This window comes from Rhinolophus sinicus, chromosome 17, assembly GCF_057876585.1.
Source record: "Rhinolophus sinicus isolate RSI-liver-muscle chromosome 17, RSI-T2T, whole genome shotgun sequence".
Taxonomy (NCBI): domain Eukaryota; kingdom Metazoa; phylum Chordata; class Mammalia; order Chiroptera; family Rhinolophidae; genus Rhinolophus; species Rhinolophus sinicus.
Window position 1 is genome coordinate 60167263 of NC_142517.1, and position 19194 is coordinate 60186456.

Genomic DNA, 19194 nt, shown 5'->3' on the forward strand with positions numbered 1-19194 from the left:
TTTTTCTCTTAACCGCTTCCTGTTTATATGGCTGTCTCCTGAGAAAAGGGGAAGAGAAAGAGGAGGGGGGAGACTGGGGGGCAGACAGAGGGTTGTGAGTGAAGGAGATGCTGCAGGCAGTGGGAGAGGGTGGGGGCCTTGGGACTTCGAGGAGAAGGGGATTCTGTGAGAGAGGCAGGAACTGAGAGGAAACAATGAGAGAGAGAGGAAGTGACCATATATACGTGTGGGGAGGGAGAGGGAGACAGGGCCATGAGAAAAGGGAAAGGGAAGTGTCCTTCCTGTCTCAGGAACTGAGCTGAGCCCTCCCCTGTCAGTCAGCATGGACTCCCGGAGGGGACAGAAGCTGCCACTGAGGGAAGCCACAGTGCGTTCTGTTCCAAGCTGGATGAGATCTATTTTTGGACCAGCTGTGGAGAGATGATTTGTTTGCAAGGGTCCCATAGCCGTGCCTCAGACATCTAGCTGTCCTCTTCCTGCTGAGGGCCGGGTTTGCTTCCCTCCCTCCTGGGCTACACATTGACACACCTTAAGGAGCCTCCCAAGCAGGATCTCAGGCACCTTTGTGTGTCAGCCTCCCCACCAAGGCTCTGGGGGCCCGCTCTGTCAGGTGTTCTCCTTTCAGGCAGGACTGGGATCAGGTAACCTTATGGGAGCTTTTCACCCTGAAAATCTTTGATCCGAGCTCCCAGAAGGTGCTCCCCGCCTATCCTCCAAGAAGATCTACCCCATGTTACCCCTTCCCCTCGCTCCCATTATAACCACCACAACAATGATTATGGTGATGAACTTCACTAGCATTTATTGAGCACTTACTATATGCCCAACACCAAGTGCCTTATCCTGGTTAAGTGATTGAACTCACACAGCCCTACAAGGGGGGCACTTTTATTAGCCCCATTTTAAAAAAGAAGAAACGAAGATACAGAGGGGTTAAACACCCATTCCTTCTGGTAAATAGCAAATTTAGGAGGCTAACCCAGGCACAGGTTCCAGAAGCCCCACGTTAACCACTACACCTACTGCTGCCTTTTCCAAAAGTGTCCTTGGAGCCCAGCTCTGCTCTTCACCACCTGCCACGTTCCAGGGTAAACAGGCTTCTCTTCATCCTCAGCCTTACGCAGGAATCCCCACGCCCCCCTTTTCCTAAAACTGGTGGTCCCGGAGAGCATTGGTGGGGGGGGTGCTGGGGGATGCTGACTGCTTCCCACCCCCCACTCCGCACTCCCCTTGCTCTTCAGTGCTCCCTGCTTTGCTTTCCACCCCCTTGAACTCACTCCCCTCCTTTGAGGTTGTGCCATCCCACTTCATGGTCCTCATATCTGTCACTTACTGACCTCCTGGTCACCCCCTACACTGCACCGCACGCTTACTCCCTCTCCCCCAAGTCCTACCTTCCAGGCGTCCTGCATTTCCCTGTGCCAAGCTATCCACTGCATTGGTCTCTGTGTTCCTCGATTGCTCAGCTGCAGTGGCAATCCCAGCAATTCCAGCTACCGTTTCCTGAGCGCCCCCTGTGCCAGATACCATGTGGGGGGCTGTGCTTGCAATAACCCCCACAGGTCTCAAAACATTCCCACGAGGAAGGCATTGTCCTTATTGACAGATGAGGAAACAGATCATTACGCAGGTTTAAGGACTTGCCCAAGGTGACAGAGTGGATGTGGAGGGCAGATTTGAACTTGGTACCAGCACTGTCCCTCAGCCTTTCACACAGCTGATCCGCAAGGTCATTTGCTATGACCTTGAACTCCACTGCTGGGTCTGAAAATGTAGCATCTTTGGCCACAGCCCTCACCCCTCAGCCCGTCCTCTCCCGTTTCTCCCACTACATCTCTTTCCACTGTGATCAATTTAGAGTTTGCCATTCCCTCAATCCCTCCATTTCCCCCAAAACTTTCTATCTTCTCAATCTTTCTCTTTAGTCAGAAGAATGCTCAAATATATTCCTCCTTCAAAATCCCCTGTCCTTCCCATTGCTTCCTTTCCCTGCTCCACCAGGTAACTTGGGAGTTGCCTACCCAGACTGTCACCACTTCCTCACCTCTCTAGTGGCTGGGTTCTGCCCTCCCATCTCCACTGACGGTAGCAAAACCCAGTAGCCACTGTCGGAATAGCCCTTCTGACCTCTACAGAACACTGGTGCTGGGCCTTCCTCTCACGTCCCTTTGGCTTCCAGGCCACTGGTTCCTCTTCCTTTTTTCCATCAGCTCTTTCCCAGCCTGCTTCAAGGGCACCCCTTCCTCTAAATAGCCCGCATTCTGTTTTATAAAAGGAGGCAAGGAGGCCACGTCTTGGCCCCCAGCCCACACAGGCACTGTTGTGCTGAAGGAAAGCTGTTGAATTCTGTATAAATGGACCCATTTACAACTTCCTGTCCATTTAGCTATCAATCATTCTAACAAAGGTAGTACTACTAATAACTTGCACATGTAGCAATTCACAGCTTACAAAGTGCTTTCACATGCCCTTCAATATCCCTATCTATGTGTAATGAAAATATTTTTATGTCTGCACAATATTAAACAGGCATCATTAAATTCAACTCACTTTGCCAAGGTGTTGGGGGGGGCATTCTAAATGAGCTTTGCTCCGATGAGGGGTCCTTGCTTAGGGCGTCTGTGTGCTGTTTGCCAGGACCATGTTCGCAGTCCCCATTCAGTTCTGCTGGTGACGGGCAGGTTATTGATCCTTGGGACAGGGCCAAATGACCCTCGTCATTTTAATAACACGTGTTCCCACTGGGATGTTGGGAGCGGCCAAGGGCAGACCAGAAGTTGTGGGAAATCCCCGCACATGCAGATTGAGCCCAATTGCAGGATCTGAGACGTGGATTATGATAAAATGTGACCAGACCTACATAGTTTTTAACACTCTATATGGGTTATGCTTTCTAAAGGAGGCTTGGAAGCTTTAAACCAATATGGCAAGTAGTCATACCTTGTGCACTGCTCCCAGGATGATAGAACCTGCCGGGAGTGCAGAGTTGAGGAAGGTTCTGAGGCCCCTCCCAGGCTCTCTGGAAAAGAATTCCATGATGAGGTGTGAAGGGGGACATGGCAGCATGTGCCACATCTTTGTCGTCGCTGCTTTAAGCTGTCTTTGAAAGGTGATCAACTACCTGACAAGCGAACTCGTCAGGGCTACCAGGGGGCGTCACTGAGGAGAAGCCTTCAGGAGGCTTCAGCTCTTCTTCGAAGCATGGAGCCCGCGGCTTCCTTCCTTGTTTGGCTTGCTGGGGCTTTGCTTTGGAATCACCAGATATTTGAGGTCCAAAGCCATGGGCATAAGGATTTTCTAATGTCCCGCAGCCCCTCAGCAGCTCCCACTTGCTTGCTCAGCCCACTGAAGTGGGCTCTGACCACTTTCCAGGTTCTTTGTACACCATTCTTTCTTGCTGTGTTTTTGCTGTGCTCAAGTGTTGTGGCTTATGAGACTTTCAGGGATGGCCTGAGTCCTGTCCCTTTCCCCGAAACCTCGGTGACCTTTGGGGAATCATGAACTCCAACTCTCTTCTGCCCTTGACTCCTGACTGTCTACTTGACCCCTGATCTGGGGTCCCCTCACCTGCCAGCCTCGGGGTGGGTTTTGGAGCTCTCAGGCCTCTATGGGATCAGATGTACCCAAAGCAGCTGGTTTACTTGCTGATCAACCTTCCCAGTGGAAAGTACAGAGCAGCAGGCACCTTTGCCTGTTTTGCCATCATTCTCACTCACTGTGTTTCCCTGAAAATACAACCTAGCCAGACCATCAGCTCTAATGTGTCTTTTGGAGCAAAAACTAATGTAAGACCGGTATCATATCATATCATATCATATCATATCATATCATATCATATCATATCATATCATCATATATCATATCATATCATACCCGGTCTTATAGTAAAATAAGACTGGATCTTATATTAATTTTTGCTCCAAAAGACGCATTAGAGCTGATTGTCCATCTAGGTCTTATTTTCGGGGAAACACGGTAGATGCCCAGTCACCACGGGGTACAAGTTCTCCCTGCAGCACACTTACACTTCACCCCAAACCCAGGTCTTCAACAGAATAAAATGCTACCTCCTCTCCAAACCCTGGACACTTTGGAACATTGTGTTGGGTTATATCTGAGAGTAGGAAGAAAATGATGAGAGTAGGAAACAATGAGAACGGGAAGAAACAATGAGAGTAGGAAGAAAAACAACACTCACCACCTCCAGCAAAGCAGCCCCTCTGGCCTGAGGACTCTCTTTGCTGCTCGTAAGTACGGCACTGACCAAGCCTTCTACTTGGTGCAGTTTTGCTTTACGGGACGGTGTGATGATGTAGGACCCATTGGCGAGCGCCGGATCAGCATTTAAATACCTACCCCTGAAGTGCATTGATATCTGCAGCTCACTTTGAAATGCATTTAGAAATATGACTTGATGAATGGATCTAGGGGTGGGTAGATATGAGATAAAGCAATGGGTAACACACTAAGGGTGGCATGTGAGTGGGGAGTATGTGGATGTTCACTGTATAATTCAACTTGGCTGCTGGTTTGGAAATTTTCATAATAAAATGTTGGGGAGGGGGGATTACCCCAGACAGTGAACCATGTTAATTTAAAACAGGCTTTTGACCAGTGTGGTCTCTGAGGCCGGAGAGTGAAGGAATTGTGCGATTGGAGCCATTTCATTTGGGAAGACTTCCTGTGCGGGGTGGTTTCCTGCCTGCCGTGGCTTGCAACCCATGCTCTTCATAGACTGGTGGAGAGGAGGGGCGTGCCGGCCTCCCTCCCCGGGATGAGCTGTGCTCTCTGCTGCCGTTCCCCTCCAACACCCCTCTCACCCCTCACCCTTGAGCAGGGTGCTGCTCTCTCCTGAGGCTCTCACACCAGCTTCTAGGCAGTTAAACTGTACTCCACAGCCTCCTCTTGGCCCAGCTTGGCTTTTCTCTCCTCTCCCAGAGGGCTGCCGTATGCCTTGGCACTGCCAGTGAGACGGGATGGTGCTCTCACCCAGCATAATGTCTACTGTGAGCAGAGAGGCTGTGGGCATGGGAGAGATGGGAGGCCTGGCTGCTCCAGATGGCCCCCCTGCTGCCTCAAGATTCTAGGCACTGCAGAGCCGACAGAGCGCGGGGGTGCAGGAAGTAAGTGGCAGGTGAGGAAGTTCTCTGGAGTTAGGACGGACTGACCTGACTTGTGCGTCACACACAACAGAAGGTGCTGGGATCCAACCAGCAGGATAACTGACTCAGGTGTGGGAGTAAAGCACAAGGTGCCCACCTGTCCAGTGCCCACCCTGCCTCTCCAGTCTCCTGCTAGTGTGTAAGTGGGTGCTCCGTGAAGGCAAATTCTTGGTGCTATTAATATCAGGCTTAGCAAAATGGCATCAGGAAGGAACATATGCTGCAATAATAGTATTAGGAGGATTTTTAAAAATTAAGTGCCATGTATAGCACTGCTTTCTGCCTCTGTTAGTGTAGAGAGTTGAGAATTCACTGTCAGGCTCTTGGCCCCTTGGGAAGATGGTACTTCCCATCGTTTTTACTGTCCATCCTGTGCACACAGATGCACCCACCCACACATACGTGCCTGGTGAACACACTCATACAGTCCTCCGAGCTGAGCACTTCCCTGCCCTTGACACCTGAAGAACCTTGAAGGGGTGTCCAGCCCTTCCCCCAGCAGGCTGTGGAAGTGGTCCCTTCTGCAAGAGGGGTAGGATGACCCTCAGCCGGTCCTCATCTTGGTTCGGGCATGCTCCATCTTCTTTTCTTCTGAGACGCCATGGTTCCTGGAGTTCAGACCATGGACTCGGGAGTCAGACTCCTTGGTTTGCGTTCTGGCTCCGTGGCCGCTGACTGTATGACCTTCAACAAGCCTCTCCATCTTTCTATGTCTCAGTTTCATCACTTGCGAAGTGAGGAGGATGACAATCCCTAACGCGCAGATGGCTTTAAGAATTAATCAGTTTCATGCTGTGGAGCCTGACACTGTTACATAGTAGTAAAGCGGTGTTAGCCTCCCCCACTGCTCTTGGCAACCTGCTCCTCTGTCACCCCACTCTGGGCTGCACGCTCAAGTCCAGAGCAAGAATTCAGCAGCTCACTGAGACTGAGACATGGCAACTGTGCTGGTTTCCTATTGTGGCCGTAACAACTTCCCACAAACACAATGCTGTTCTTCCGGTTCTGGAAGTCAGAGTCTGAAGTCATTTCCAGTGGGCTAAAGTCAAGGTGTTGACACTCCCTCAGAGGCTCTAGGGGACGGTCCTTTCCTTGCCCTTTCCATCTTCTAGAGCTGCATTACTTGCATTCCTTGGCCTGGGGGCCTCCTCCTCCATCTTCAAAGTGTAGCATCTTGCCTCTGTTGTCCCATCTCCCTTTGCCTTCTCCTTCTATGGGCCCTTGTGATGGCATTTAGGGACCACTGGATAATCCAGGAGACTCTCCCCATCTCGAAATCCTTCACTTAATCACTTCTGCAAAGTCTCTTTTACCATAAGAGGTAATGGTCCCAGGTTCTGGGAATTAAGATGAGGACATATTTGGGGGTTATTAGTCACACAACGACTGAGGCAGGGAGAAGCTCTCTGGGGCCCTGGTTCTATGGCGTGACTTGGCCAAATTCTGCACCAACTTGGAGCACTGCCCCAGACCCTGCCAGGCCACACAAGCTGCCCAGGAGCCCCGCTGTCACTCCCTGTCAACACTAGGCCCTCTCTATGTGTCCAAACAGACTCTGAGGGCACAGTGTCTCATTCTGTTGGACCTCCAGTGCCTGGCACGTGGCGTGCATTCAGGCGCTGATATGTTATGTGTGTCCTTTTAGGGCATGGCGAGTGTCACTGCGGAGAATGCAAGTGCCATGCAGGTTACATTGGGGACAACTGTAACTGCTCAACAGACATCAGCACGTGCCGGGGCAAAGATGGCCAGATCTGCAGCGACCGTGGGCACTGCGTGTGTGGGCAGTGCCAATGCACAGAGCCAGGAGCCTTTGGGGAGACATGTGAGAAGTGCCCAACCTGCCCAGATGCTTGCAGCACCAAGAGGTAATGGCCCCCACCCACAGGTTTGGAATACCTTGCATCCTTTTTCCCCCCTCACTCCAGCTTTGCACCCCAGACCAAGCCTTCTTCCAGCCAGTCAGCCCTCAGGGCTGCCAGCCTCTCACTCCCCATCTGCACCCTCCCAGCCTTGCTGGGGAGCGAAACTCTTACTAACATTAACTAAAATAGCATCTTTGAAGCTCTGGTTCCATGGGGATTTTGTAAGAAAATAAAAACAAAACAGAAAAAAAACAAGACTGCTATTCTATTGCTAAACAAGTTTAGAAATTACCAGGTTACTGAGTTAAAAGAAATTAAACTGGTTTTGGTAGCCAAAATAACATCTTCTCACGGCCTTTAGTGTGCTATTAAATATTTCAAAAGGGAATTCAGCGGCCGTCTTTCTTACGAGTGCATTTGATCACACCCCTCCCCCACATTCCTATCTCCCAAACAGTGTTTCATGGGACACCCATGTGGGACATGCCCTTTTAAAGAAAACATAATCAGAAGGTAAATTGGATAGGAGGGCACCTGACCTGGATGAGCCATGCCAGAAACAAACTGCCGAGGCTGTTGAATTTTCTGCTCCATTTATACAGATAATGGAACGCTGGCTCTGTGCTGCCAATGAATGCACAGATTGTCTAGATCTGGGCGCCCGGCCTGCAGTGACTCAGCCACAGGGTCACGTTCCCCGGCTTGACCTCCCCACAGCTCTGCCCTTCACATCCTGCCAGAGTGCCAATGAGAGGGAATTTAAAAAAAACCAAGGAGTTATGCCATCGGGAAAGCAAGAATGACAGTTTCTCTTGAATTTTGCTAGAGAAACAGCTGCGTCATCATCATCCATGCTAAGGTGCCAGCAGGGAGGGACGAGGAGGGGCACAGATGATCAGAAACAAATAATAATACAGACGGCATTTCTCTTTGGTTGGGGAACGCAACTGTGCAATTTTCTTCTGGCAGATTTCCCCTCCCAGCGTCTGGCTCAGGCCGATAATAAAATGAGTGCATGCTCCCTGTGCCTGCCGTGGCTGCTGATGAGTCCGTGGGCAGAAATGTTCTGGGTGGCAGGACCCCTGGTTGGACATTTGCCACAAATAATCCAAGCGTGCGTAATTGAAAGCTGGCTGCAGGTCGAGAGACAAAGATAGACTGGGCCAGATTTTATTCTGTGTAATTGGAAGAGAGCCGGGGAGAGTAAGGGAGAAGAAAAACAGATCCACTTTAGCCCTGCTAAGAGTGGAGAAACAACAGGAATTCAGAGAAACATCCCAGGGGAGGAGGTTAGGATCCTGGATCTGGAGCCCACATAGCTGTGGCCACCTGAGCATGGAATCATAGCCATCGTCCACATTTTATGCTGGACGGAGGTGCCCTCCCCCCCATCCCACCAGCAATACCCTTTTGAGTGTATGGTCCCAGTCCTTGGGGCACATGAAGTTAATGGAGGGATGGGGGGTAGGGTGGGGGCCTGCGAAGCTAGGACAACACACGTGGAATCAATAAAAGTAAATAAAGTCCGTTTCTTTTCTTCCTCTGGGGCAGCAAGGCAATGTATGATTGGCTTAGATTAGTTGAAAGGTTCCATGGGAAAACAACCCTAGCTTTAAATGTTGAAAGCATTCATTTCCTAGAAGACATAGACATGGTAATTAATTATCCATTAAGCAATACCCAAGGAGCAAAGGGAGCAAAGAGATGTCTGTCATGAGGGAACCTCGCTATTCCTTCTTACTTGTCTCTGGGCCACACTGACCCTTAGTCTCGTTCACAGCCTAGTTGCTGCAACTTCTTTTTTGTTCAAAGTCCTTTTGATAGTCACTTCTAGCAGGCTCTTTTTCTACTTGCTTTTTTGCTGAGGGCCCCCCGATTTTGAATGCCCTGTGTCCTTCTTTTTCCTGGGGTTTCAGAGCAGCTGATCTCTACTTTGTAGAACTAACCACACGTACCCTTCACCTTGGGTGAATTCACACTCAGCCTCAGCTGATTTCAATTAACAGGTTCTGTGCAAAATCTCTCCCAGCAACTTGTTTGTTTAAAAGCCCAGACCTATTTTATTAATGACCACAATATATCACAATTTCAACCTCATACGTGAATCACACAAGTTAGACTGATATGTCTATGTGGATAATTAGGGAATATTTTCTAGAAGCGGCCCTGTGGTTGAATGACAGCAGGGAATGCAGTTGGAGGGCACAGTGACTCTCAGCTGAGACCAGAAGCAGTCACCCTGCTTTGTAACGTGTTAATCCAGGAGGCTGGAGGGGTGCCGCTGGGTTAGCGTGAATGACCAGAGCTGGAGCCACCCCTTCCTGGACCGCAGCCCCGTCTCACTTGCCTGCCTTTGGGAGCTGTAGCCTCGGGGGCAATGCAAACATCACCAACTTGTTTGTAACTCTGGAATGTTTCCATGAAGTCATTCCCAGGAGAGTGGGATTTTTGTGTCCAATTCTGGGATAGTTGAATTCTTAAGCATATTAAAACCCTCTTAAGAAAATCTTATGTACTTTCTCTTCACGATCTACTCACTTGCCCATTCCTCCTTAATGTTCAGAACGTGAAGTAAGGATTTGGGGAGAGGGTTGTCTGAGAGAGGGAGCGCCTGGGTGCTGGATCCAGCAGCTGCCCTTGACTTTATTTGTCCTCCTTCCCATCCCCTGGTCGCGGGCTGTGACTCTGTCCTCTACCAGAGTCTTAGTGTAGCCCAACTAACAGGTGAGTAGACAGCAGGGCCCTTGGGACCCTGCCAGGTGGGCTCCCTCAGGGAGAGAGAAGGGGGCGAGGGCCTGAGAGTCCCCAGGACAGTGGTTTTCGGCCCTCACTGTTAAGCAGAATCTCATATGCCCAGGCTCCAGCTAAGAGATGTAATTCTGTGGGGTGGTTCGCCTAGGCAGTGGTATTTTGTCTTCAAAGCCCCCTGGAGAGTATAATATGCAGAAGGTTGTGAGAGCCCTGCCCTAGTGATAACCGGGGATATCCTGGGAATTGGGACAATATGGGGTCATCAAGCACTGGCCATGGGTGTGAGGACCCCTCTGTGAGGCTGGGGTCACAGTTTCTTATCACTCAGAAACTTCTTGCCTGGAGCAGACTCCTCAGTCAGGTGTTTGGTGCACCGGAGTGCAGATGGATTTGGCTCCAGCTATCGGAATTTGAAAGGTCTCCAACCCACAACTTAACTTGTAGACGAGACATGCCTCTGAACTCATATGTTCCTCCGAGAACCCTCGGGCTTCCCCACAGCCGTAAGGGTGGAACAGCAACATTACCTGAAGCCAAACAGCTGAAGACGGGCAGAAGTTAAAGCCTGTGGGGCCTGCAGGAAGGCTGAGATCGGCTTTGCTGGGAGCTGTTTCATTATTTGTGTGGAGCTACTAAATAGCATTTAACATGCACATTTATTGCCTCTTTTCCAAAGAGATTGTGTCGAGTGCTTGCTGCTTCACTCAGGGAGCCCAGCTGACAACCAGACCTGCCAAAACCTGTGCAAGGATGAGGTGATCACGTGGGTGGACAACATCGGTGAGTGTGCCGGAGCAGCCCTGTGCGGCCGTCCCCTTTTGGACCTTAGCAGACATGTACAGACTTTCTCCCCTGTGGGATGATCTTGAAGGCTGCTTGGCGGGGAGGAGGATAGTTTTAGCCTTGAATTAGGGGACATAGCCTCAGTGTTCTTGGCATGACTGCCGGCTCCCCAAGAGGATTGGTGAGCTAGGGCATAGGTTCCAGACTCTTTAAGGTTTGAGACCTTGTTGTTCATAAGTTTCTGTCCCATCACTGGAACCCAGTCTTCTCCTGAGAAGTTAGTGTATTCGTTAGAATAAGTAATATTAGCGGCTATAACAAACCCCAAACCTCAATGACTTAACAAAATATAAGTCAGTTTATCACTCACTAAAAGTCCAGTGAAGATTCTCCTAGATGTGGCCATCTAGGCACCCTGTGTTGTGGAGGTTCCTCCCTTCTCAGGTCCTCAGACTTCTCTCCGTTTAGTCAGCAAATGGGGAAAGACCGAATGAAAGAGCACGTAGGAGGTGTATGTGAGCCTGGCCTGGAAGGAGTGCACATAACTTCCATCCACATTTCATGGGGCAGTCATCGGTCATCTAGCCACATTTAACTGCAAGGCTGGCTGGGAAATGAGGTCAAGCTGTGTGCTCAGGAAGCAGGGGAGCCATGTTTGGTGAACAACTAGCCAGTCTCTGCACTGTTGGTCAGAGCCCAGCGCGGCTATCGTTCAGTCCAGAGGGGCAGAGCTCTCATTTAGTCTGGATTGAACCTGGGATTGAGTGCCACCTTGGCTCTTCTCCCCACAGCAGGTCACCCGTTTCTGCAGATCTCGCCCACTCCTTGCTGTGCTGTGTTGCCTAGCGGCTTACGTGTTAGGGCTCTTCTTACTCTAACCACTCCAGTTTGACAGCATCCCCTCCATCCCTCTGCTATCACTCTGGACAAATGGCTACAAGTCCATTTCTGATTGTGAGCCCACCAGGAGGCTCAGATAGAGGCACAAAGATGTTTGATTTTCACCAGCTCTGGGCGGCATCCATGTCTCTCCAGTACAGCCATTGCTCTCCAGGCTGAGCAGTTTCTAAGGGTAAGAGACGCAAATCACTTATCTTAGCCCTATAAACATGTGATGGGGTTTGGAACTATTCTGGAACAGTCTATTTACATCAAGTCATGGTGACCCTGTGCTGCAACCCTCCTGCACTGCTATTGAGAATGTAAAATGGTACAGCCACTTTGGAAAGGGTTTGGCAGTTCCCCCCAAATTAAAAATAGTCGCCATATAGTCCAGCAATTCCACTTCCAGGTGTATACACAAGAGAATTGAAAATATAGGTTAACACAGTACTTGTACATGAATGTCCATAGCAGCATTACTCATAATAGTCAAAAATTGGAAACAACCCAAATGTACATGAACTGATGAATGAAAAAATATGGCCTATCCATGCAATGGAACATTATTCAACCATAAAAAGGAATGAAGTTTTGACACATGCACAACATGGATGAACCTTGAAAGTATTACGCTCAGTGAAAGAAGCCTGACAGAAAAGGACGTACGAGGTCTGACAGTTACATTCGCGAACTTGCCACCATGTGCTTACATTGGCAGCACTATACAAACAGCTCGGTAAGGTTTCATAACCTGGGTATATCAGTGTCTCACAGCTGTGTTTGTGTCAATGGGTGGTGGTGTCTTGCTGAGTGGCGTTCATTATTTTTGCGTGTTTTTGTGTGTTGTCACGAGAATGTCTGAGCTTGAATTAGAGCAACAAACAAACATTAAATTTCTTGTTAACCTTGGCAAGAGTGGAAGTGAAATCAGGCACATGTTAGTCCAAGTTTATTGGGATAATGCCATGAAGAAAACAGCCGTGTACAAATGGATTAAGCGTTTTTCTGAGGAGAGAGAACGTGTTACTGATGAAGAGAGAGGTCAGAGCAGCCAGTAACAAGCATAACTTAAGAAAACATTGCAAGAATTCATCAAACTGTGCGTCAAAATCGTCGGCTGACTGAGAAACATAGCAGACGAAGTAAACATCGATAGAGAAACAGTTAGGAAACTCTTAACTGAAAATCTTAGCATGAGAAAGGTGTGTGCAAAAATGGCCCTGAAGAGGGCCGGCCAGATGCCTCAGTTGGTTAGAGTGCGAGCTCTGAACAACAGTGTTGCAGGGTTGCTGGTTCGATTCCTGAATGGGATGGTGGGCTGTGCCCCCTGCAACTAAAGATTGAAAATGACTACTGGACTTAGAACTGAGCTGTGCCCTCCAGAACTAGATTGAAGGGCAGCAACTTTGAGCTGAAGGGCCCTGAAGAAACACACTGTACCCCAATAAAAAAAAATAAAAATAAAAACATGAAGAAAGGAAAACGTTTCCTATCTTTAAAAAAAAAAAAAAAAAAAAAAAGGTCCCAAAGGAGCTCACTGATAAACAAAAGAAAAGGAGAACCGAAGTTTGCCAAGACCTTTTGGAGAGGCAAGATGATGTTTTGGGCTGTGTTACCACTGGTGATGAAACCTGGGTGTACCAATAGGACCCTGAAACAAAGCATTAAAGTGCACAGTGGAAGTCAGCCAATTCTCCATGACCAAAAAAGTTCCATCAGTCCAAACCAAGTGTCAAAATGATGTTGCTAACCTTTTTTGATCAGAGGGATTATTCATTTTGAATTTGTACCAACTAGACAAACGGTTAACCAAGTTTACTATTTGGAAGTGCTGAAAAGGCTGCGTGAAAAAGTTAGACGACCTGAACTTTTTTCTAACAATTCATGGCTCTTGCATCAGGACAATACACCAGCTCACACGGCACTGTGTGTGAGGGAGTTTTTAGCCAGTAAACAAATAACTGTATTGGAACACCCTCCCTACTCACCTGATCTAGCCCCCAATGACTTCTTTCTTTACCCAAAGATAAAGGAAATATTGAAAGAAGACATTTTGATGACATTCAGGACATCAAGAGTAATACGACGACAGCTCTGATGGCCATTCCAGAAAAAGAGTTCCAAAATTACTTTGAAAGGTGGACTAGGTGCTGGCATCAGTGCATAGCTTCCCAAGGGAAGTAATTTGAAGGTGACCATAGAGATATTCAGCAATGAGGTGTGTAGTACTTTTTCTAGGATGAGTTTGCAAAGTTAATTGTCAGACCACATATGTTATATGATTCCACTTATATGTCCAAAATAGACAAAAGCATAGAGACAGAGAGTAGATTCGTGGTTACCAGGGGCTGGGGAGAGAAGGGGATTGAGGCTAACTGCTAGCATGTATGGGCTTTCCTTTTGGAGTGATAGAAATGTCCTGGAATTAGGTAGTGGGCATGGTTATACAACATTGTGAATATACAAAAACGACTGAATCATGCACTTTAAAATGGTTAAATAGTAGGGGGGAAAGACTGTGGACCTTGAAAGGGACTCAGTATCTGAGGCTCCTTTGCTGGCAGCCTGTTCTCTGCCTTGACCTCAGCTGCTCAGACTTGTAGCCCAGCCACCTGTCTGTCTTGGCCCTAATTTGCCTTCTTTATAGACTTCCTTGTTCCTGCCTCCCTGATCTTGACCGACTGTTCTGGCCAAATCACAGCTTTTGAGTGTGTTGAGTCCTGTATGCAGCCAACACATATCCACTGAGCACCTGCTGTGCGCCAGGGCCTGTGGGGGAGCCAGCTGGGAGGTTACCGAGTCCCATCTCTCATGCCCCGTTTCCTGCTCCTGCTTCCGTCTTGCTACTTAAAGCAGGACAGCAAATTCTGCCTGCAGGCCTGGGGAGCTTGCCCCCTAACTAGGCACACACATTCAAAAAAGATAAGACAGTGCCTTCCCGTGGCCCACTTGGAGCAATTGCAGTCGTTCACGTACAGCTGCCTCTCAGCCTGTCCCTGTGAGGTGAATTGGTTGCTTCACAGAGAAGGTTTCTGTTTGAGTTCACCATTTACCCTTTTTCTTTCTTCTCCCTGGCTTTTTATCATACACACACACACACACACACACACACACACACTCACACTCACACTCACACTCACAGACCAGGCTGAGAGAAAAGGTCCAGGCCTTTATGTTTGAAAACCACCCTAAGACATCTGGTTCCAGGTTAGAACTCCTTTGAGCAACAGGGTTTCAAAGGCCAGAGCTGAAAAGCATTTCACGGTATAACATTCACCTGCAATTTGTCATTTGGGCCCCACTGGCCATTTCCTACCCACTCACCTAACTCTTCACACTCTTCTCTACTTCCTTTCCCTCCAAGAAGCCAATCTAAGACTTTCCCAAGGAAGCCTGAGAATGCAGATAACACCTGGACTGGGGATTGTGACAGCTTGCATCGGGTAACAGCTAGGGGACAGGGAAGAGTAGAGGCAGCTTGAGGAAGGGAGGTCTTACTACAGGGGAGCAGGCCAATCTGTGTCCGGGCTCAGCCCTGGCCTCTCGTGCCGGCTCACTTTCTCTCCAGGTGCCGGCACCACTCTGGGTACCAGTCTTTTATCCAAACGTTCTCATCACATTGTGTGTCTTTTTGGTTTCACACCTTAAGAAAGAGCAGCGAACGCTTGGCCTCTGCAGCCAGCTCTCAGCCAAGCGGATGCAAGTGGGAACTCAAAGAGCATCAGGACGGCTTTCTTTTCTTTATCCCTTTAATTTCCAGGGCCAATTCTATTCACCAATCCTGACACCACGCAATTCCTTTTTTTATTTCACATCACACCCAGTAAACACTTCCGAGGTTTGAAGATCCTTTCTTACTTTCCACAGGGAACCCTCCATCTAAGGGAATTCAAGTCCCCAGAGCAAACTAAACTCAGCACCTAAGTCTGTGTTCTCGATGTGAGAAACCTGAATTCATTTTTAAAGGCCCAGCCCCCCCCCCCCACCCTTAAGCCTCTCTGCATCCCCTTTCCTCTGTGAGGTGTTTGGCTCCTCGCCCCATCCATCAACGCCTCTGGGTTACTCAGATACAAACTTGGGATATTTCTGCTTGGTTTTCTCCCAGTGAAAGACGACCAGGAGGCTGTACTTTGTTTCTACAAAACTGCCAAGGATTGTGTCATGTTGTTCACCTACGCAGACCTGCCCAGTGGGAAGTCCAACCTGACGGTCCTCAAGGAGCCAGGTGGGTGAGGGCCTGCTCGTCTGCTCCCCCAGGGGCTCGTGTAGGCACGTCACCCATTCTCTCCTCATCACTCTTGCCAAACTCCAGAGAAAGGAGGGTGATAATTCCTTATGAAGATCAGACTCTAAGGCCGCCCCACTACCTAACTCCTAGAGTTGAGAAGAAAGATGGCTGCACATCTGGGGGCCCATTCCTGTGGCAGAGCTCTGGGGAGGGGGCATGGACGCTAGAGGAGCACAAGGCCCTGCCCCAGGGGAGTGCCTCATCTCAGAGGAGAGAAAGCACAGGGGTGCAAGGGAGCACAGGACTCACTTAACATGCAGGGCTCAAGGCTAATGGTGGGGAGCTGCTGGGCTCTGCAGGGTACGTGCAGGGCAAGTCTGGACAATCTGGGCTGGGTGGGCCAGCGCTGTGTTAGGGAGCATCTGGGTACACACACACCCTGGCCAGGCCACTGCACTTCCTAGTGTGGAGTCCAAGAATGGCAGATGGAGCGCTGGATTAAACATTCCTACGTGCTGCCGTGCTGGGCTCCCTGGGCCAACGAGGAGGTCCAGCTTTAATCCCAGCACAGATAATTCTGCCTCATGCTTTGTGCTCAGGGACCAATGGCCTTTTGCCTTGGGGTAATTAGGGTTTCTAGTGTGACCCCTTTTATTCTTTTCTGGAGGAGCACGGGGGGAGCAGGAAAAGATGTGCTTTCTTCAATTCACAGCATTGCAAACTGTTTTTCCAAATTGGGCCAGACCACATAACGTGCCTTCCCTGGGCAGAGGCAGGGGAAGTGTGGTACCAGCTCAGGATGCATGCCTGTAAGAATGAAGTTTTGCTTCCAAGTGCTGTCTTTGTGGTTCTTTGAAAATAAGCACATTTGCTCCAAAGGTCTCCACACTAAGGGCTTACAAATGTTGGCTGGCCCCCAGCCCAGCCCTTGTGGAAGCGGATTCATGAAATCTCCTGCTCGCCCAGTCTGCTCTTGAAACCATTTACATGGAAGCTGACGCATGGTCCAGCGGCCTGCACTGGAGACTGGGCCAGGCTGGGGCGGGGGTGCTTCAAGCTGGGGAGATACAGCCATACACAGCGTGTGGGAGGAAGTGGCGTGGCCTACAAGGTTCTCGCCTGCACTGTGCCATAGACTTGCTGTGTGGCCTTGGAACAATCAACACTCCTCTTTGAATCTTTCATTTATGTGCCTTGAAGAAAGCTGCCTGCCCACTCAAGTCTTCCAAACGCAGTGTGAGGATCTAAGATAAATAAAGGGAAGACCTTTGGAAGAGAGGTGTACCTTTTATTTCAGATACACCCGAAGTTGGGGGTGGGAGGGGAGCACTGATGCTGATGACTGTGCTCATCGTGCTCCCGGTCCCCTCCAGAATGTGGCACTGCCCCCAATGCCATGACCATCCTGCTGGTGGTGGTTGGCAGTATTCTCCTGATTGGTTTTGCGCTCCTGGCTATCTGGAAGCTGCTTGTCACCATCCACGACCGGAGAGAGTTTGCAAAGTTCCAGAGTGAGCGATCCAGGGCCCGCTACGAAATGGTAAGGCCGTGGGACGTGGGAAGTAGACAAAATGTCAAGTTTAGATGTCTGCTTGAGTTCAAGCAAGTGATAAAGACCCGCTAACATCTTTGGCGTTCCAAACCAAGAAACAAAACCTGAAAGGAGGTATATGCCGGGTTCTGGATGGTGAGACGTGTATGGCCCGGGAACACAGAAGTTCCTGAACAGAGCCCTGCCCCAGACCCGGGTTGGGAGACGCATGGGGCAGAGCTGCTCAGCTGGCACTGCCTCAGCAGGAAGTCTGGACAGTCTTAGAGAGACCACAGACCCAGGGGACACCCTCAGGTTCTTAGAGTCTATTACAGTGTCCATATGTGTATGTCTTGTCTCCCCATGCAAACTGCATGCTCCCGAAGGACTCGTTACAGAGTAAGGGCCCCTCACCGAGCCTCCAGTTAGTTACTGTAAAAGTTGGAAGGAATATCAGAGACCATCTCCCAGCCCTTATTTTAGAGCTTGAAAGTGCAAGTTCAGAGGAGGGGAGGGATTCTCCCAGGGCAAGGCGAGCTGGAGGCTGCCAGTACCGGAGCACAAGGCTGTCGCCCCACCTGCGTGCTCAGCTTGCAGCCTTCCTGGGTAACTCACCAAGGAAGGGCCTCTAACCCTGAGTGTGTGTTTGAATCAATGAACTGACCCACTTCTTCCTGCCTTGCGTGTTCTGTAGGCTTCAAACCCTCTGTACAGAAAGCCCATCTCCACACACACCGTGGATTTCACCTTTAACAAGTTCAACAAATCCTACAATGGCACAGTGGACTGACAGCTCCTTCTCAGAGGGCTGGAGGGGGTGAATGATAAAGTCAGAGACTGATACGCTTTGGACAGCTGTTCCACTCAATCACGGCTCCCTAGATAGACAAGCACAGAGACCTTCTGGTGAGCCTGGGCGAGGAGCCCATTTCCTGCACAGGAAGGCGCCCAGCCATGCCACCTGGCTACAGCGCCAGAGCCTTGCTAGGTGGACACCCCTCCAAGCCTGGGAAAGGCCAGAGGACCTTGGCGCTCTCGGCTTCCCCACCACATCCACCTTGTCCTGTCAATGAACTGTTGAGATGCTGGGCTGCCTGTCTTCCAGGAGGGCTGGGCCTCCAGTCTGGCTAGAGGAGAAGGCTCTTGGGACTGTCAGAATGTGTAAAATTGATGCACGGTCTGGCTTTTTAATGTTGATCATTTTTATATGAAATAAAAAGACCATGCATTTATGGTATAGTTCTGATTCCTGATAATTGTCTGCCTGATGTCTATGCCTTGCACACGGGTGTGGGTGACGGGATTACTGAGATGCTTGTTCAAGGCACAGAGTTTGCAAATGTCCATTTTCCTCTCTGGTCCATGTTTGTTTAGTACTTTTGTAATGAACAGGAAAAAGATTGTTTGGGATTGAAAGTAAAGATTAAAACCAAAATATTTTGTCTTTGCCTGACACTCTCTGTGACATGGATGTTCCTTTCTGAAGTGGTTTTGAACGGTGCCCCGGGGACATTGAAATGTCTGTGCACTTCCTCAGGGGACGCAACAAGCCAGTCCAATACTCGAAACCAGTTCTCCTCAAACAGGGCTCCATGGGGCACTGAGGGGCAGCCGGGGTGGCTCTAGGGAGGGCTAAGCAGGTATCTTTGGACCCTCCCTGCTTTTGCTTAAAGAGTTGAGGTTAGAAAATGTGAAAACCACCCTCCCCCTTCCCGAGGTGCTGAGGCCAGAAATAGTGCAGATGAAGAAGGTTCAAGATGCGGTTTCCACACAAAGTCACTTCTTACACATCATCAAGAACAGTTCCCTTCCCCAGCCAAACGCCTGTGTCCCAACCAGGCCCAAAGCACAAAACTCATTTTTATTTTTATTTTTTCCTGTTGGGCCCTGAAGTCCCCTTAGGTTCCCAAATCTGAGACTGAAGGAACCCCACAAGTTGCCTAATCATATCTCCTATTTATAGAAGAGGAAACTGATTGCCAGAGAGGGAAC

The 19194-nt window shown here is 49.5% G+C and overlaps 1 protein-coding gene across 2 annotated transcripts in view; it reads left to right on the top strand.

The window, feature by feature from the left end:
* Window positions 1-18655, top strand: part of ITGB5 (integrin subunit beta 5) — a 117826-nt gene extending 99171 nt beyond the window's left edge. For both annotated transcript variants that reach the window (XM_019738981.3, XM_088794189.1), the window contains 5 exons: window positions 6808-7030; window positions 10455-10558; window positions 15549-15668; window positions 17045-17211; window positions 17897-18655. In XM_019738981.3, the coding sequence (XP_019594540.3) occupies window positions 6808-7030; window positions 10455-10558; window positions 15549-15668; window positions 17045-17211; window positions 17897-17992 (710 nt within the window). In that variant the 3' untranslated portion in view covers window positions 17993-18655. The remainder of the gene's footprint in view (window positions 1-6807; window positions 7031-10454; window positions 10559-15548; window positions 15669-17044; window positions 17212-17896) is intronic.
* The last annotated feature ends 539 nt before the right edge of the window (window positions 18656-19194 follow it).